The 21,362-nt window shown below is 41.2% G+C and overlaps 1 protein-coding gene across 20 annotated transcripts in view; it reads right to left on the bottom strand.

Annotated features, from left to right (window-relative positions):
- GTDC1 (glycosyltransferase like domain containing 1) overlaps positions 1 to 21,362 on the bottom strand; it is a 159,509-nt gene that overhangs the window by 75,389 nt on the left and 62,758 nt on the right. For 15 of the 20 annotated variants that reach the window (XM_072342107.1, XM_072342105.1, XM_072342122.1 and 12 more), the window contains 2 exons: positions 5,495 to 5,662; positions 2,423 to 2,596 (listed from right to left, as the gene is read on the bottom strand). The exons of 4 other annotated variants lie outside the window; for them this stretch is intronic. In XM_072342107.1, coding sequence (XP_072198208.1) covers positions 2,423 to 2,596; positions 5,495 to 5,662 — 342 coding nt within the window. Of the gene's footprint in view, positions 1 to 2,422; positions 2,597 to 5,494; positions 5,663 to 11,219; positions 11,353 to 21,362 lie in introns of all 20 variants that reach the window. One more of the 20 variants, XM_072342112.1, reaches the window with a different exon arrangement.

The raw sequence follows: 21,362 nt of genomic DNA, 5'->3' as shown, positions 1-21,362 counted from the left end.
ATATGGCATGTAAGATCAGCTATGGGTATACATCTCTTGCAATACCTATGCACTATTAAGTGACATAAACTTGGACTGTTATCTCTCTATAAGCTTAGAAGTCTGGTGATATATATTTCTATATAATATACGTGTAGCAGAACGTATATGAAGGAGAATTCATAATCTGAAATGACAGAGGATGAATCCATATGGAATAGCTGCGGTACCGCAGGGTCCAGTATGGAAGCCAGTCATTGTCAGAACCAGAAAATGGGAGGATTAGCTCCACACATTTCTTACTCTGCTCAATCCTCAAATCTTTTCATCTCTGCTCAGGGCCAGACAAGGAACACTGTCTGTGTTTGCTCAGGGACCAACAAGAGGTGTCCTTATGAGAAATCTTTATCATAAAATAATTCTCTTCACAAAATGCATCGATAACTTCTTGTAGGTAGCAGAAAAGCAGTGATTAGATACCCATCTGAAATACTTCATTACACATTACGTGCATATGTAACGCTACATCCCTCCTTAGCCATACTCCCTCACCGTTATGTGATCCTTCACTGCGCTGCTCACGTCCGTTTGCACAGCCATCATCCACAGTAATCACATTAACAGGTAAACACATGACAGGATTTGCTTGTTTGACGTGCTCTTTTAATACAGCGTTTTGATCAAAGGTCAGATGTATTCTCTTGCATTTTACCCCACAGTCTCGGTGTTAACCTAAAATAATCTTTACACGATCACTAGCACAAGCATGAGGATGATTTCTTACATCGCTTATGTCCACATGGAGATTCCATTTGAGACATGCACACCCTTCAACGTTCACACGCGTAGTAAAAGAGGTCAGAGTAAAGAAAAAAAGCCCACCCCGCTTATTTTGCCCTCAGAATTTTTAAATATTTTCCCAACATCTCAGCAAAATTATGCATTTTAAAAAGACTGCAGGCACTGAAATGATTGTCAGTCATGCAAATAATCACTTACTTACACTGTATGAGTTTGGTTTGGATAAAGCAAATTACCATTTGAAAATAACTTGAAAAACACTCTGGGCTAAGAGCTTGCTTTATAAATTTTCGCTTGGCCACAATTTTTCTTAACCTTTTTCTCCTCAATCTCCATTCTGTCACTACAGCAATTCGGCCTACATGAAAAAACAAAAACCAAACTGCATTCAACTGCCACAGGTGCATTCACCATCATTGAAAGCATGATCCTGTAAAGAAATAGTACAGATGGGCTGTAGTTGAAGGTCAAAACCTAAAGAGTTATGCAGAGGATTGCCACAAGATTATCCAGGTACATCAAAAACCACGAGACCCTTTTGCAATGGCTCAGTATTGAACACATGAAACAACCACAGCGTTCCCTCGCTTTAAAGACGTGGTCTCTAAGAAGCAATAGTAGGTTTGCAGAGAGGTACAGGTAATGATCTCTTCTGCCACCCTGAGAGACAAGGCCCCAAGCAGCACTGGAGGATTTTAACACGCTTGCCAAACACGTAGCTTTAAGGCTTCACGTTAGACATGGATTTTTAAAGGATTTGCATCAGTGCTTTCGAATATGTTTGCCTAGTGACTGAAATGCAAACCTTGCTCTGCAACACCAATAGGATGCACGGCCTGATACTAAAAATCTCTTGCAGTCACGACGCTGCTTTCCACCCTTACTCCAACAAAACACACACCCAGCGTCGTGTCGTTTTTTAAGTGTATAATCAAATTGCAGAATCAAACTATCTCTATTTAGTATCGGTCCCATCGAAGCAAAGTTCCTGTTCAGTGGGAGGAAAGTTCCTTGTAATAGGAAAAACAATTGTGCCAGGTTTAATCAAAAGTGAAAGGGATCTGGTGAATGTTCCCTTTGAGCCACATAACCCGCTGCTAATTTCAGGATGGGCTCTGAAACAAGGGTAATAAAAAACGTCCTTCGTAGTAACTGAGGAGGACTGAAGAGCAACTGCAACTGCAGCTAATGCCAAAATCTGCAAGTCTGCTCCGTGCTACTGAAACGCTTTTCACCTACCTGGGAAGCAATAAAATGAGAGGTTGGGGAGGGGGGAAGGAATAAAATCCCACTGCAACATACCAAGGGAAATATAGCTTCTCAACTACAGCCTTATCGCTGTTAGTGTTCTCTAGAATTTTTTTCTCCTCCTTGACCTCCCCTGTACAAACAAACAGATGGAGTTGAAGCACAGTCAACTTTGTAAAAACTAAAACAAGTGGGAAATTATTCACACCGAGCGACGGGGGGGGGGGGGTTTGTATGCTGCCCCAGCAGCTTCTGATTGCTGAAATACACTTAGTAAGGCAGAGTGCCTATCTTCCAACTCCTAACAACGCTGTAACCGATTAGTTAAAACTTCACCATAAATAGGTAGTTTTGACAGACTGGAGGCAATTTATGACGTGGAAAATGTACTGACCTGCTCACATCAGGAAACCTGACTGGAAAATAGAGAACTTGGCACTTCGGTCTGATTATTTTTTCCAGATCCTTAGGTCTGTGGTCAGGAATCAGCTTCATAAATTTTCCAATGGATGTAAGAAACGATTCCATATTAAAAGCAGAGTTGAACACCACAATATCAGCAACCAAACTGTAAAAAGCAGTGAAGGTTAATGAACACACTGCTGCTGCAAAAGGAGAGGAGCTATTTTAAATGCAAAGAAAACAGGATACATATTCTCATACACAAAAATGTATAATGGCAAAGCCAATTAATATTAGCCTTTTCAGTTGAAACAGAAGTAGCATAAGTACCTTAATCAGAAATGTTCCAATTCTTGTGTTTTTAGACTTTGAATTATGTTGAACTTTTTAAAAGCAAATAATAACATATTATTATCACCCTAAAGAAGCAGATCCCATTCTATCCACGGTCCACTTTCCATTCATAACATGGGTAAGACTAATATTACTGTCCTTGTTTTTCCAGAGCCCTACAAACAGATTAGGGGCACTGTAATATGTCTTTGGTAGAACCTGGAAGAAGACTCCACACAGAAAACCCTTTGTATTGAAGGACAGCATCTGTTTACATGGGTGGATAGTGATAGGACAAGGGGGAATAGCTTTAAGCTGAGACAGGGGAGGTTTAGGTTGGATATTAGGAGGAAACTATTCACACAGAGGCTGGTGACACACTGGAACAGGTTGCCCAAGGAGGCTGTGGATGCCCCATCCCTGCAGCCTGGATGTGGTTCTGGGCAGCCTGGGCTGTTGGTTGGTGACCCTGAACACAGCAGGGGGTTGAAACTAGATGATCACTGTGGGCCTTTTCAGCCCAGGCCATTCTATGATTCTATGATTCCATTCTATGACAACTTACCTTTGGTTAACCTACCTTTGACTGGCCAAGTGGGCCAGGGACTGGGATAACAAAGATAAACGGTTTTGTTTGTTTAACCTATGCACAAAAAGGGCATTCACTAAACAAAAAGTAGATACCGCATAGTTCACAGAATCAAATAAAAAGCAAAAAAGGTTTGGTACGTTAATACATCGCATTGCTCCTTAGTACCGTGTTCTAAAATCAAGCAGATCAAAAGATTTCAGAAGCATTTGGAACAGTAATTTAGGAAATATTCCTCAAGTTGGTCAGGGGACAGTAAAAAGTTACCCAGGCCGTGAAGTATCTGGAATTGTGCATGGGAAGCTCTGACACAGCCTTGGCTGCCCCAGCAAACGCAGCGCTGATAGAGGTAAGGTTGGCACCTAGCAAAGGCTCCAGACATCTCTACCTCTCTTTGTCTCATATATTGAGCCTCATCTGTTCAGCTTTATCCTGGAGGCTGTGTGTAGCACCACAAACCTGAACACTCTCGTCACCCTTGCAGCCCAAGCAGCTACAAGGAAAGGAACTCCACCACTGAAATGTGTGACTTTATTACCAGTATCACTGCAACGCTTCTGAATCATTAAGGAGAAAATAAAATCTCCCTTAACGACTCAAGAAGATTCCAAGTGCTCCAATTTCAATTTTCTCCAAAACATCTACGCAAAACATCATGGAAAGATAGAGCAGGAAATATACCAATATAAAGATAGATGTGAAAATATGTATTTTCACATTTCTAGTATTTCCAACAGATTTGGAAGATGGAAGATGGTATTTCCTCGCAGATGACCGCTAGGTAGTTAAGCACAGCACTGAGGAGATGGCTTCCATTTGCTCTTAAAAATGGAGTTTATACAGTAACAAAAATGAAAGATGGAAATTACATAATTATACAGAGGTGCTACTGGAGGCTGAAGGAAATGGAATGGAGCACCTACAGAAGACTTTCAGGGGGAGGCGAGGCAAAAGAATTTTAGTATTTCCAGTATTTTTACTTCCAACGCATGCTTGGAAGATAATGTCTGTCAGCTTCCAATAGAAAAATAACTGCCGTACGAAAGCAAAACATACATCAAAAAATATTCCTCACCTCAGTTCCACAAAGACATCTTCATGGTGTAAAAACCAACAATGGCTGCTAAAGCTTTCATCGCACTGCTCGCTATCCTCTCCCAGTCTGCTGCTCAAGCAGTGAAACATGCACAAACACAGCAGTGGCAGCAGCAACTGCAGGATGGCCAGAGCGTACCCTGAGAAATCTGACTATAAACTGGCCTACATTATAATGATACAAAAGCTTGACTTATATCTTGAAATGCTCGGTCCCTGGTCCTCATAATTCTCCTAATAGCAGTTAGGAAAGAAAAGATCATGCAAATCAATTCATTCCAGTTCTAAGAACAACTCAGTTTTGCCTTTTCACTTAGGTTTGTACAGAGTCTAACCACAAAGCTTTTCAGTGTGGTGGTTATTAACTTCTTTCATTAACTTAGATTCAAGAAATACATTCGTTTTTAGCAACAATAAAGGACCGCAGCCTTTAAAATGTCTGGGTATTTTAGCACTGCACAATTTCTGAATACCAGATGAAAAAAAATATAAGGACTTATCTGGTATGTTTACTGCCCTCTCTTCAAAAGAAAAGTGCGGCATTACATTTTAATTTCTGTTTATTTCCCTAAAACCCTCTCTATAATTTCAGTTGGATGCAGTAAAAGCTATGGCCAAGCAGGAGGTGCTTAGCTGGGCTTTGCTAAGCAAACATGAAACAAAGCATCTCTCTCGTAACAGCCAAGATTGGTCAAAACCCACACAACTACCAGGTATGCCACGGTAGCTCAACAGAATCACAGGACAGCTTGGGTTGGAAGGGATCTTAAAGATGACCCGGTTCCATGCCCACACCACGGGTAGGGCTGCCACCCACCACTGGTGCTGGTATCACTGCTCTTTTATACACTGAGATAGATGAGTGGATAGAGGATGTGGTTTTAGCCAGAACCCTTTTCTCAGCTCCTCTTTGGGACACTGTTTGTACTTCTGCTTGTTACAGTCTCTTCAGTTCAGTGGAGGGGGACTCCTCAGAGCTGGCGATGTTGAGCATCGGTACGTAGAAGGACACATTAAACAAAACAGAGAGGTGTGAGAAACACATACCATGAAAGAACCTGGTTGTATCCATACTGAAAATCCCTTTCCTTGCACTTCTGGACAGGATACGCCAATTGGTTCTCATGGAAGTAGAGAACCTTTTTCAATTTGCCCAGGTCAGGGCGCAGGGCAGCGAGTTCAGCCAGGTTAAGCACGGAGCTTGCAAAGAGGATCCTGGAAACAAGGAGAGCAGTGTTTAGTGCCCGTGAGCATGCTCACAGGGGTCACCCCTTACCCTTCGCCTCCCCTTCTCCCCCCCCAAGAAAAACATAACCCCTATAGGGACACATCAATAGCTAAGCCTTAATACCATGTAGCAGCATTCGAAGTTTTGATCTCTTAAAAAGCAGCTGCTAAGAACCCAACTAGAAAAGCACTGAATCTCATTGGTCTTCCCAGCTCAGTTACAGAGAGATGCAAAATAAAAAAGCTGGATGGATTTTATTGAAAAAGGCAAGAAAAGCTGTATCTGAAGGACAAATGGAACAAAGATAAGGCTGACTAGGGAATACTTTGCTTGCCAGTTTCATTACACTTTACTTCTTTATGCAACCAACTACTGAAATTCAATATATGAGCAGGAATGGCACATGTTCGTGTTATGACATAAAACCTTTTGATTTATGCAGTACACTTATCTAGTGTAGTCTTTTTTTTTTTTACCCTTTTCCTATGTTTTATTTTCTCATTTTTCTTAGGTATCCTACACATGCAATGCATGTATCCTCACACTCTGGTATTGCCATAGCACTCCTGCTATTCTACAGTCCACCGCATTGCTCACATCCATCAGGTATATTAAGCAGGCACAAACAACACTAACAAGCTGGTATCTCAGCCTTGTATAACCTAACAGGCTATCAGAAAATGGGCTTATTTAAATACATAATAGCAAGTTGCGACCCTGCTGAAAACAATGGCACATTTCCCATAATTTCTCCACAATTACATGAGTGCCTCCTGTTCTCTTGGTCAGCACAGCCTCCGAATCAACTGAATCCTCAAACTACAGAGAACGACAGACGCTCGTGTTATAAATTTCCCATCATAAAGGATAAAAAGAATTATACTACAACCTCCCAACGCTGGCTGTCAAACTCTAAACTTGTGAATTTCCCCAAATAACCACACACACACACACATCATATATGTACCATAATGCTACCTTTGCTACTACACATATTGTCTTTGAGTAATCAGCATCTAGAGAACCCACTTCCTGGAGAACTCATCCTGCATCCGTCTTCATCAGTGCGAATCAATGCTAATCTGAAAGGCTTACCAAAGTAAAAGAGGAATGTGACTGCTTTGCTCATCAAATATTTGGTACTTCTAAAGGGATTATTAAACAGAATAGCAATGAAGACACGAGCACTGCTTTACTATGAGCCACTCAAAGACCAAAGGAAGAGTTGTTAGGTAAGTCACAACTTGTTTGACACGTGGAGTGACAGCCCATAGAACACACCGTGACCAGGGCCAGGCTCCAAGCAGATAGGAGAAGGCTTCCTACTGCAGGTACAATGCTTCTAACATACAATAAGACTGCAAAAATAAGATTAATGGCTGCTTGGAGAAATGCTGGACTGCCTTGTGGCTTATCCTTTCTTTTCCATTCCAAGGGTATCTCAGAAATTCTTTCTGCAATGAGTTGGGAAGAAAACTGAGCTGGTGCAAGAGAGTGGCTATAAACTCAGCTGTGTTTCATTGAGGAAGGAAAAGAAGAGATGGCACATGGGGACAGAAGGCAGAGGCAGCACCACAGGGCAGGACACACATGCCAGGGTGGGAAGAGCACGATGCAAACGCCAGGGCCATATGACAACAACAAGAGCTGAGGTTGAAGCCTGGGCACAGCCACACAGCTCTGCAGCATCCAAATCCACTCAGATGGACAATGGCATAAAGATGTTTACATCCACAGGAAAGGAAGGCAATTCTTGCGGACAAACCAAAGGAAGTTGAGTTGGACTAGATGACCTTTAGAGGTTCCTTCCAACTCTAAGGATTCTGTGATGCTACGACTGAATACAACAGCACCATTGCAGGCTTCTCTTAAGGCAAAAAGGACCAAAACTTGGGAAGCATGCAAGAACCAGACCTGAATATTCTGCAGTGCAAATGAGAAGTGATAAGAATTAACAAGCAGATCACTTAGCACTGCCCAGCTCATACATAAACCAGTGCCGAGAGAAAACTGTTGCAATTACTAGAAAATTCTGATTTAGAAGCTGAAATGACACCGCTTACGTTTCTTATGGCAAATAAAGTGTTGAATTGGTAACAGCACTAGAAAACACCTTTCCTCACTCACTTTGCATCACTCAGTGCTTCAAGAACTGAACGCAATGGGCACGAGGTGCTCTCCTGTTTGTTTCTTTGCTGGCATAAAAGCTGCTAACTACCAGCACGGAGCACTTTCTCCAGCTTTGTGAACCTAAATAGCACCTGACAGCCCAAGTCACCGTGAACATGCCCACAGTGCAGCCGTGGACGTGGTTAATGGACTCAAGCAGGGCACTGGAGGATATGCTGCTGTGGATTTCCACTTAACACCTATTACAAGGGGAAGAAGGGAAAGTTTATTATAATGTAACGTGCGACATAAATATATGTCAGCTGTCATTCCGTGTGACACTGACTTTCATTTTACCTCGGGTTATTATTTAAGTAATAAATCCTAACAAGGTGAGCTTTATCATCCCACCGAGTGTATCCGGGAGGTAGAGACACAAGGTGATGGCAAGAACGCTCCAAACATGATAATTCCTGACAGCTGCTGCTTGAGCACAAGTTAAATTGAACAGTTTATCTCAGCATAAAGATGTTATAAGGTTTTATGTTTAATTTAAAAAAATTAACATAAAACCCAGAGAAAGCAGAGTTAGGCAATCTTTCACAAACATGACATACTACAATCACTGCATAAGCTGGATTAGTACTTATTACCATGCTACTAGAGAATTAAGCTGTTTTTAGACCACCAAAGAGCTTTAAATTGCAACTTTTGTCTCTGTAAGAGAAACCTATATTTAAAACGTCTGCTAAATTCAAATTAACTGCTACATCATTAGCTTGCCACCTCACAAAAAAAACACATTTAAACTGCTATTACAGTATTCTTATCCAAACCTATCACTGCTGCAACACATAATAAAACAGTAGCCCTCCATAAATACAACGTGCAAAGTGTCACAGAGCTGAAGGTCACACCAGTGACACCCCAGCTGTCCTCCCCAGGACAACTCCGGGCACTTTGCAGCCATCAGGACGTGGTGCCCAGCAGCACCAGCACCTTGGAGGCCAGCCAGACTGCAGGGCCACCCTCCGCACAGGCTCTGGTTTTATGTTAAGCTTGTGCTTAATTTGAAGCACTTAATTGTCCTCCTGACTTCTGAGGAACTACTTACGTGAATTAAGTTAAGCGGGTGCTTAATTCATACAAATATTCACGGCAAGGAGGCCGAGCAGGCTTGCAGACTGAGAGCAGCGTTGTGTGTGCAGAATGACCTGACCTTTGTTCAGCCCGTTCTTTAATTTCAAAGAGCTGAAATGGACTAAAATTGAAAAAAACAATAAAAAATAATAAAAGCATTTATATCATCAGCTGACAACACGCATCAGCCTGATACGGGTTTCCATTTATATCAAGCAGAATATAAAAGTAAAGGTGCCAAAACATTTTTGTTTTGCTTAATAGATCTTTGTGTCATGTAACCGTGATTTACTCTTCTAAGAGACTGCCCTAAATCTTTCAATTAAATTCCCATGCAACCTAACTAAAAACACATTTTGCCTTCCCATTGGGAGATCACACAGTGCACGTTTACCTATCTGTGGATCCAGAGACAGAACCCTCTGGCTGGCTGAGCTTCCAGCACATAAAGCACATTGAAAGCACAGCTGATTGGCACTGGGATCCTTGCAGCCTGGCAAGGGGCACTGCTAGAGGGAAGGGAATGAGCATCCACACAGAGCACCCCACACTGGGAGGGACCCACAAGGACCAGTGAACCCAACGCACAGCTCTACGCTGCACCACCCAAACCCTATGGCAGCGTCCCACTGCTTCCTGAGCCCCACCAAGCCCCCTGCCTTGGTGACACAGCCTTTCCCAAATGCACAGCCTGCATATTGTCTGCATGCTCCTCAAGAACAAACCTGAGGGTTCTGGTTCCTCCATCTCATCCCCTAGCACACCCTTGGGTTCAACCGAGTTCATTTGGACACATCCACTGATTTGGCTTTAAGGTGCATTTTCCAACTCTAATCCACACACCAAACAGCATCATTAACACAAGCAATGCTAAACAGACCAGTTATGTTCATTCAGTGCCACATGTTATCTTAGGATCAACTCGCAGAAGGTGTGCTTTTATCACTGTACCGAGAATACAGTGATCGCAATCGGATACAAAATGCTTTTTCATTTCCCACTGAACAATAGATGCTCCTGAATTTCCAGATAATAAATACCAATCAAGGATAATATATGACAGTACACAACATGATAGAAATTAACTCTAATTTTTTTGGACATGCAACGCACAAATGTCAAAAATGCTTATAGATCCTATAATGCATATCTCATAAATTACACTTTTATAGATAGAGTGTAATTTGAAATGTTTACAGAAATAATTAAGTCTTACTATTCGAACATGCCTTATTTTTCAAAACAAATCACAAGGGCTGTCATGCCTTTCATCTTAATTAGGCCACGTGTTTGTCTTATTTATTTGTTATGCACTTTCATAAACGTTTACAAATATTAATCGCAAAGAAAAATAGTTTTTCCTCTTGCTGTAATTCCTATATAGAGCACAGCGATAGATATTCGTGGCTCCTACTAGTTCAATAGTTTAGGATTTGGAGTTAGTGTTGTATATTGAAATAGATTATACGTGAATATCTTATTTTAAACTCATACTTCAAATCCCTTTTGTTGAGCTTGTATTGAAAATGACACCCTCCCTTCCTTGTTTTATATAGTACACTACTCAGGACAAGAGTTGCAATTCTTCCTCCTGCTGTCACAGACCTCAGGCTCCATCTTCCAAAAGAATTTACTGCCTTGAAATCAAGTTTTCCCCTTCTTCATACAGACCGTATCCCAAACAAAGCTCTAAACCATCTGCCCAAGCATCTGCTATTTGACGTTCCTGGAGCAGAGGGGGCTGCACGTCCAGCCCCATTGCTGCCGGTCCCATCCTTCTGTTTCTCAACCAACGTTTTCAGACCTCTGCCTTGACTACAGGTAGGATCTTCCAGAGCCTGCAGACCTAACCCGCTGACTCCACTGACATAAGTCAGCAAAACCAAACACTAAAAACAGCCACTCCCTCACCTTTAAAATATTCAGGAGTCTACATAGATGCATTAGATTTTTTGGGAGAACCTTTTGGGTTCTCCATCGATTCTTCCTTTAATTTTTGATTTCTCAGTATCTTTTGAGATACTGAAAATGAAGCGAATGCGGTTAAAACTACTGTAGTATTTGACACTAAGAGGTGAGCTTGAAATTCAAAACTAATCTGAGGAGAGGCTTTTCAGGTTCTGGGGAGAGGCCATATTTTGTTTGGATCCCTTTGGTTTTTAGGCAGCAGCACTGAAGCTTCTTCAGTTTTATTAAGTGCATAGCATTATTTTCTTTCCCTGATTTGTAATTAAATTTGGCTTCAATTAATTACTGACAGATGCACATTTTTACTTTAGTGGCCAGATTGCTCACCATGGGCTACATCGTGCTCTCTGTTTCCATGAAGAGAGAGGTCGAGACCGAGCAGCTCTTGCTGTGGTGATGGGGAAAGGAGAATGCCACGAACCCATATCATCTTCCTTGTTCAGATCTCACACTGTCAGCACTAAATAATGAAGAGAAGGCATCTTATTAGGGCAGAACATAAGCAAAGCAGGATGCCCTGCTAATGAAAAGAAGCCATTGGATGGCTGATGAGAGATGTACAGATCAATTCTGTTCAAGTATATGCTGTAAGGCATATTTGCAAGAGCAAATAAAACACAAGAAAATAGAAGAAAGAGAAGGCAGCAAATGCACAAGGGAGAATGTAAAGGATGTAGGCATGTATAGTGAAAAGATTTTTTTAAAGGAAAAACATATTAAATTGGTTTTCTTACTCCAAACTAATCACATAAGACTCACAAAACTTTGTTTACTGCTTTTAAATCCGCGACTTCATTTAATTGGGTCTCTTACCCTTCTAATTCTGGGACGACAAAAAAGATTATACCAAGTGACTGGCATGAAAAATGCACCTCTTAGGTGGCACGAACATGGAAAAGTCCTAAGATGACACATCACAATGCAACTCTTCAATAGCAAAGCCAAAGAAGCAACTTGATGACAGCTACATCACATCCAATGGTGTCCACTGGCACACCGAAGTGAAGAAACAAGTATGTTATCCAACTTTATCCGTAATGACTCCGTGGGTATTATTTTTTATAGTGGCATGCACTCGGTGCATAGGCATACACAGTGCACTGGGTGCATACACACTGCTCTGCACTTCTCTGTTCTGAGCACAGGATTTCTACCCACGAAGCTGCGAAGCAATGGAGGGAACCAAATGAAAGAAAGAAACTTAAGGGGTATGTGAATGGATGCTTTCATGTATAGGAGGTAAATTAAAACAAACAAACAAACAAGTTATTTTTCTTCTATTTAAAAAAAGCTTTTGAGAAATCAAAGCTCAAATCCTCTCCCAACTTTCACATTTTATATGTATAAAAAGAAAATACACAACCAGAAAAGCCGTGCACTTCACGCGATCACAGAGCAAAGATGGGCAGTGTCTCAGCAGACTGGTTGGCAGTTTTATGTTTCAAGTGCCCCCAAATTCTGTTCTCCAAGACATGTCTGACTGCCACCTGCTTTCTATGTTACTTAAGGCACTTTGATATGTAAATACTTAAAGACTTGTTTATTTTGGGAGGGATGGGGGGGAAACTTTGAAGGGCATTGCTAAAAGGAACATAGCTTTCTTAGCAAATAGCTTTCGGATTTTCCTAATATTCCACATCTCTGATTTCATCTCAGGTAATCTATAAACATCAAGTCCTCTTAAACCTATTTTTACTTGTAGCTAATTTTTCACCCCGCAATAACACCACTGCAGAGCATCAATCCAAGGCAAAGCTCCTGCTTCAGAATGGGGACCTGAAGACAAGCAGGATTCTTCCCAGAAAACTAATACAGTCCTCGAAAAAACTCTGACTGTCATAAAACCTGAGCAGCTGGCAACTCTGTCACCATGAAGTATCCATATGGAAGACCGAGATGTGTCAAACTACCCAAAACGAGTTTGGATAGTGCAGAAGATGGAATAAATAATTCAGTATCTTCAACACTTTCAACAGCAGGTAGTAGATATGCTACCTGCTTCTACAATGTGCCAAAATGTAACATGTGAGTGAGAGCGAGGGAGAGAATGCGAGTATCTCCAACCTGTTTTCATGAGGGTATTTTGCTCGAGGAAGTTCTCTTTTTAGAGGCATATGATCCGTATCAGATGTTTGTCAGGAGCAGGCAGTGCTACAGAACATTAGGAATAACTTAGTAACTTTAATATATACTCGCCAACTGCACACTGCTTCATATATATATGTATATATGAATATGTATACGGTCATATATATCTGTGGGTGTATGTGAGTGTATATATAGACATATATATGATAATCTTAATCAAATGTAACATAAAAACCTAAGAAAAGTGAAAATATTTATTTCTCCCAACAGCCTCTCACACTTCTACAATGCACACTGCTGTGGCACAGTGACAGCTTCCTGCCTTAATGCAAGCGAGCAGATTATTCAGTATGATCAGCTGAACTTGTAATCACGACTACAGTTTAAATGTTTCTGGTCTGTGTTCATGGAGGCTGCAGGAGAACTGTAGTGATGCCAAGAATGGAAGGACCGAGCCCTACCTGCAACGAGTCAGTGCTTAACCAGCACACCGCCAAAAGCCTGTGGACAGCAGGCAGACCAACGTTCAATGGTGAACCAACAAGGAAAGTTTCAGTCTTCACCTACTGTGTGCTAATTTCCAACCCCAGCCTCTCTCATTCGATGGTTTCTGAACGTGGTACAGCTACCAGACTTGAACGATTACGCTGAAATGGCTGACTGACCAAATGAAGTGAGATTTCAAAGAAGTGAGACAAACACTCTCCTTCAATTCAAAAGCTGCCAAACATATTTCATCGAACCTTCAAAAAATAATTGTTTTGCCTGTTCTGAATTAAGCCTGAAGTGCTTTAAGAAAGGTTTCTCTACAAACATGGCTAAAGATCACAAAGGGGAGCATTTGGATTGAATGTAACCCTTCAGTCATCTATTCCTTAAATAAAACTTGCAGCATGCCTGGCATATACCATAAACTGATTTATTTCCATTTACGTAACATGTTTTTTAAGTGTAATCAGAATTGATGCCCTTTCATTTTATTGCACATTATCACAGCAGGCCTTTCTTTGCAATGCCACCAGCAAAAGAGATGGAAACAAAAAAAGAAAGGCTCTTGGTGGGGCACCAACACCAACACAAGAACGTGCAGAGAAAGAGAGAATTCAAAGAGAATGTGCCAAACATACACCTGAGAGCACTCGGAAGCTTTGAACCTGAAGCTTTCTGTCCATTTTTGAGATACTCTTCACATCCTGGCTAAAAGTTTTGCAGATGTGACCAATACACCACTATGCTATAATCATAACTGGGCCATTTTTACATATGGATGCGTTGCCCAAGTAAGCAAAGTGACCCCAACTCCCCCCACGGAAAAATCTAAATTTAAAAAGTCATAATCAAAGGGTTTTGGGGGTTCCAGATATTTTACAGATTATTCTCCCAGCTACTGCATCATAAACTTCTGAATTCACTTTATCATGAAATAAAGCACCCAGCAAAGAAGACCCATTGCTCCCCAGTAACACGCAAGTGAAATACCACAGTGAGAAGAACATACCAGATACTTTCTAATCTTTAAGATTCAGAAAGTGAGGCCAAAGATTGCTTATCAAGGGCCATGAAGAGAATCAGTGCCATGGTGAGAACTCAGGAGCCCAAGTGTCAAAGATAAGAGAAAGTCACAGTCTGGTGATCTAATCGATCTACGTATTATCATGTCACTTTGTCTACATATCTTATGGACCCTGCTCACCACAGTACCTGACACACTTCCTGAATGAAGCGTTATCTTCATGAGACCATAGGCAGTATTTTCAGATAACGTATTTTTAGGCACTGATATCACGTGCATATGCACAGAAGTTCATATGCATTCACATAGAAATCTAAGCACACGCATACACAACACACATCTAAACTTTATATTTTATACATGTGTGTGTATACGTAGATTTATAACCACCCTTCTCTCAAATTCCACACTATGACTGTGAAACGCTATCTTCAGAATTAAGCTATTTAAACGCTGGCCTGGAACACTGTTGACAACAGTTGATTTGTTATTGGGAGAGGACTGTGTATCTCTCCACCACAGAAAGCTAAAAATCAGTTAGAGGTGTCTGGCCAACAGGAGTTTCTATCTGCAAAAATGGAACACAATGAAATATTTTTGGTCAAGGTCTCCAAATAACGCAGTTTTTCCGGTGATGCCTTTGGTCTACATGTAAGGGCTTTCAGGAGCTCTCGGAAAGGAAACTTGACTCGAGCTGTTTGTCAGAATGACTGGAGGTATTCTCTGGAAAGTATTTCAAAAAGAGTTCTGGACCATTGGTAGTTGCACAGTCATATGGGATTCATTTTCTGCATATATCTCTATAGAGCGCTGGATGAAACAAATTAACTTTAAAATTCAAAGATCTTTATACAGCCCTGTGCTTTTAGGTACAGATATTTAAGCAATCTCCATTTCCTGCCAAACACTGAAATGGATAGTAAATTACATTAAATTATTAGGGATACAACCAGTAAAATTTCTCTTCTGCTTTCTCTACTAGCTGCTGCATCCTGGTATTCCTTGCACTGAGTATTAAAGACGGTTTATTATTATCTGTGATTTTCATTCCTTCTCCAATTAAAGCACTGAACATGTGCAGGACACACAATGGCACCTCTGAATATTGCTGTGGGCAGCAGCAGCAGACTCTCAAGCATTCTCCATAGGAGATAACTCGAGTACTTGTCTCAAGAAAACAGAATTTAGTTACCACGATCCATTCCGTGGCACTCTGAGATGATTTCAGGATGATGATTTCAGGATTCATCCACCCTGATTTCTGTTCTTAGAAAGTAATAAATGAACAAACAGACAACACAGAAGGAGGAACTCACACATTGCCAGCACTGCTAAAGCCCCACCTCCAGCTCAACTCTATGATCGCTTACGGATGACCACCACTCACAGGCAGAACCCCAGCCTGCAAGACACACCAAGAAGGGCAAGTTCTCACCTTGACTTCATTTAAGGCAATTCAGGAAGAAATGTACTTAGGTGCTGAATTTTCATTTTCATTTTTTGGAAGATAATATGGGAAATCTCTCTCTTCCCCTTTCTGCAGGACCTGTAGGTTGACATGAAGAGAAAGATGCAAGCCAGTAGGCAAAGAACGAATACACACTTTTTCTCCTTCTTGCTCCTGCTTCTACTAATACCAATACCACAAGTTTCACTAGAAACAAATAATGAAGGAGGAGCGGGGCACTAGTGAAAGCACATAGAGAAAATAATCACATCCATTGGGGATTATATAGTACAGTGTCCTGAGCTATCCCACAGCAGACCTCCTCGGGGCTACTGTTGCAAGTAAAAATTAAACATTACACAGAAACAGTTCAAGATTGACATTTTCCAGCTTTGTGTCAAGTTACATTATTTGAATGAATCTCGACTTTTAAAAACATCAAAACACCAAAGAAAAGCAGATGAGGGCTGTATGAAGTGAAAAAAAAAAAGCACAACACTGAGAAATGAGACTCTCACTAGAAGCAGAACAGCCACCCATGTTGAGCATTACCAGAGGCAGGATTAGGTAATGATGCCTTTAAATAAAAATTACCATCCGCTCTTTTTGTTGCAAGTTCAATATGAAGAATGCTCATTACTCCATGACCACTTTTTTTGCTTGTGCCCTTACTCAGGGAGTGCGCTCGGTTTTTGCATGCCCACCTCACAAGAGCCCCAGTTGGCCAAACCCAAAAGGAACCCAGCATGATGCTTGGGGTGGTGAGCTACAGCTAAGCTCAACACAGCTCCAGAACTACAGCAGGAGCTCTTCAGAAGCAGAAAAAAAGGCAGGCAGGATTTTTTACTCTAAGTTACCCCAGAAATTCTACTCCGTCTTTAATAACAGAAAGCACTCAACCGCCCTCTCCTCTCATCTCTCAAGCACTTGCAGAAAGCCTGCTCTTAACCCCGCTACACAGGCTGAAATTCCCTTTCATCTTCCATTTATTTTCATTTTTACCTGAAAGGGAGAGGAGAGCTGGGTTTTTAAGCACAACAAACCCAAACGGGGCTGTTTTGCAATGTATTAGATTGTGGTCTCCTTCCATCGATGGGAACGCATACCTGAACTTCTGCAGAAATAACAACTTGGCCCTTTTGATTTAAGTATGGCATATATTTAATGTAATGTTCATCTATATATGTTCTCACTGTTTAAGAACTCAGCACAGGTGTTATTAATAAAATAAATTTATTTTTAAAAAGGATGCTATTCTATAAGCTTTGAAGCTCACACATAGCCTAACTTAACCCAGCTTTGGCTCATCTGGTCTTTAAATGACTCCTTTCATGTGGTCAGCCCACGAGCCATACGTACTGCTGCTCAATCACGCCACTGTACATCGTCAGCGTGAGGATGATTTGCATGATTTGCATTTCCTGTACCGTTTGAGCTTCAATGAGCTCTAAGCACCACGTACAAAAGAAACCACCGCCAAGTAATGCAAAGATTTTACTTAAACCAGATGAGACTGTTTTAGTCAGGCTGCCAATAAGAAAGGGAGGGGGGGGAAAAAAAGGAGTCTCAGGGATATCCTGTTAAATAAGGATTTATTTGTAGGGAATCTGAACCCTAGACGAGCAGCTACTTCTCAAATCTGAAAGTTGCATGGATTCCTTAATAAATATGGCCAAGCATCAAAGAATTCAGTGAGATTTTTTTTTTCCCCTCTGTGTTGGTAAGATTTTGGCACCGCATTATGTTACCAATTTACGTATTTAAGAGCACATAAATGGGTTCTGATTACATTAGCTTTCCTACCGTATAAAAATAAATCTGATTAAACCGAATTCACCCATTCCTGGTTAAATTTCTCTCTGTGAAGAAATCTTTTATTTTATCACAAATGATCAATAAAAGCTGTCGGACAAATAGCTCTGATAGAAGCAGCACTACAGTGGGCTCAATGAATAAGTACAAAAGTGGGAAAAAAAAACGTGGCAGAGCCTCGTTGTCACGAAAAACAGAGACAGATGGGGAGACAGACCTATATGATGCTACAAATAGATGAATATCTTGCAAGGACTGCAACAAATGTTTTAAGACGGAGTCGAAATTTGAAGAACTGCCGATTTGCTCGCGGTGCTGCCTGTACGTCCACCTGAAATCCACAAGCTGGAAGATGATCCTTACGTATATTATCAAGGTTTCAAAAATAACAAGAAAAAATGCACTGTGTACTTCACGGTTTTGCAAGATCTTTTCCAGATAACGACGCAATTAACGATGCCGTTATTTAGCAGAGGTCCTGTGTGAGCTATGAGGACAAAGAAGAATTAAGAAAGTTTGCTTTAATTACTGCTTTAAGAAACCTGCTTCAGGAGTGCCCCACTGCAACTTAAACACGGAGGTGCGAACTTCGTGCGCAACGCTGTATTTTACAACGGGTCTCAGCTTCAATTGGAAGATAAATTCAGCAAGATGAACATCTTATAGAGCAAGCAGCATCTGAGCAGCCGTTCATCACGTACGCCTGATAGCAACTGAAGGCTGTCTGCTGGAGCACCGGAGGAATCTGCATACAATCATGCTTAATGAAAACCACAGCCAACTCCCACCGCCTCTCTTTCCAAAGGACATTCATTCTCAGAACGTTCAGTTGCATCTTCAGCTCTCTGGATTATCAAAGTGTTACCAAGTCGTAGGAAGAGCACAAGGAGTTACCGAAGGGTTAAACCCTGTCTTGAATATGAAAAATGCACGTATTCCATCGCTGTCTGCAAACACACAGCATCACAGCATTCCATAGCATGACCGTAACATTTAGCAACAGAAACGGCCACCATATTAAAAATGCCTTCTGTCATTTTTCCACTTAGAGATCCCCTGCATAATGCTCTTATTTAAAGGTCAGCTAATTTTATTATAGAAAGTAACTAATAACCTTCATTAATTCTTAGACGTGCAGACTTCTAGCATATCAACCAAATAAATAACACACTGAGGCAATACAATACAAACAGAGCTGTTGAATATAAGCTCTACTGTGTGAGCAAAATAATATATATATATCTGCATTTGCAACAGACAAAAAAGGTCATTAGAAATGTAATACAGTTTTTTCCTCACGAGCTAGAATAGACAGAGCTGAGAAAAAGCAGATCTGCTGATGCACACCCACAGTCCAAAACACTGAGACCATCTAAAGAGGTGCTAAATGCTCTCACCTGCACACGGCCAAGCACAATCTCCAGTACTGCACACCATGGATGTGCCCAATACTGGAGAATCTAACCGAGAATTTTCCTTACAAACTTCCTAATTTAATGTCCAAAGAATGCACAAATATCAAAGCTTAAAACGTGTGTGTTTATGTTGTATCTTCACGACGTCCCTTTTAGGGAAAGCGCTATATAAAATGATTCACCAACATCCACAGTTTTATCAGGCAATTTTCTCTTACACCAGTGGGCTCGCGTGCAACGCTATTCATTATCAGCCTTCCCCAGCACACTGCTTTCAGTTAGTTTGCTCCTAAGAAACATCACCACACTCGAAACTAAAAATAGATTGCTATTTTGGGCTACTTAATCACACGAGGAAAAGAAACAGTTTGTATCAGTCTTCTTTAATTTACAAAATAATTCCGCCGTGCGCCCCGCGCATATATCATAGAAATCACTGGTGCTCCACCGGCAGGGCAAACTGCACGCCTGCTGCCGCCGGAGCAAAACGTGCTTTCAAAGATCCCAGCAACAATAGTCTTGTGACTAAATAAGAAACAGAAGCAGAAGCCATGAGCCAAGCAGATACCTATCGGTTTCCTTGAGCTTAATCTGATTAAAACATGGCTCTCAAAAATGTTAAATAGAATGCCACGTCAGAGAGCAGGCACATGATAAAAATAGCTCCTGACAGGAAATCATTATTAAACCGGCATTACTAGTGTATCTGTTATGGAAATTTCCCTGTAATTTTTCAAGGTTTCCCCTCATGCTCTTCTTCAGTTGCCTGTTACACTTCTTTTTTTTTCTTTCTTTCTTTTTCATCAATGGCGTTTAAGTTTGAGATGTAAAAAGAAAATTATCACCGCAATTTTCCGACTAGATTCTGCTCAATACCATCTCAAGTACGTCGTACATCATCTTGTCATTCACTTTAACAAGAAATCACGTAACATTCATAGGCAGAAAATAACCCAAAACGGGCAAGTGCCACTGTGGCAAAAACATACGCATATGTCACGGCAGGAAAATGTCTTAAATTCAATTACTTTTGTAATGAAAGCATCTTACGTGTTTTTAATTGGGGAAAAACTGCTAGGAGTGACCCGAGAGCTATTCCAGCATCCATCAGGCAGATTAAGAAAAAGTAAACTTTTGATAATATGCTGTAACGTGCATCAACATTAATATTTTGTAAAGCTTAGGTAAGTGAAATCAATTTCAGCACTCAAAAATCCCAGCCACTGCAGTCCTGCTCACTGCTACCATCCTCCTCACAAACATCCCAGCCATCACTGGGAAATAAACTCGGTTTCTCTCTTAAACATCCACCAAATGGATTTTTCAGAACAGTAGAGCTCTCATATGTTTGGTTGGTGTTTTCTAAGACCTGATTGACGTTCACACTGGGTTTCAATACATCCATCCCACCAAGGCCAAACTATGCCTGACCCAGCATGAAAGGACCGCACATCCCATTGGTAGCAGTACTTCAGCCTCATTCCATGAAGTCTTGCAAGAGCACTCCCATCTATTCTGCTTAATATCCCCCCTTGCACTAGAGGGGTAACTCTTACTGCAGTCATCTCCTCTGACAAAGCAGAAAAAAACACCCAGTTGTGAAACATCAGAAACCAAGGTTCGAACCATCTCCACTTGAATGCAAATATATTTAGATCTCAAGGCAACACAACTCAATGCATTCTGCTGATAAAGGTGGGCCCAGAAGTCTAGGATCTGAATCCCTATAATAAGACTTCTACCAGGACTCAAGCAGTGTCACAGGGAAGGACAGGCAGCCTGAAATGCCAGGAAGAAAACCCCAATTAAAATGTCACAACACAATAAAACAAAGAAATGGAAGGGGTGTGGGAAGCCAAGGATGAATGAAGATGGAGCCATCTGCAAAATGCTCTGCAAGCACTGCCTGAAAATTACTTCCAATGCTCCTAAAAACCCAAACACAACCATAAGGGTCACACAGCAAAAGTTCACTCAGATGAACAGCACTGCTCTTACCCAATACCAGTATCCTGAAGCAGAGTGGTTATTGCGCTTTCCCAGTGGCTCTGAAGAACCCAAAGCAATTGGTATGTACAAAACAGAACCTCTCTGCCCACATTCCCTGGCCAGCCTCAGCCCCTCCAGGCCCTATCTTTTCACCACAAGTGTGCTGGCAAGAAGAAATACCAACTTTCACACTGAATTCTCAATAA

Source organism: Excalfactoria chinensis, chromosome 7, assembly GCF_039878825.1.
Source record: "Excalfactoria chinensis isolate bCotChi1 chromosome 7, bCotChi1.hap2, whole genome shotgun sequence".
NCBI lineage: Eukaryota > Metazoa > Chordata > Aves > Galliformes > Phasianidae > Excalfactoria > Excalfactoria chinensis.
Note: the sequence above shows the minus strand (reverse complement) of the source record. Positions and strands in the feature narration are given on the sequence as shown.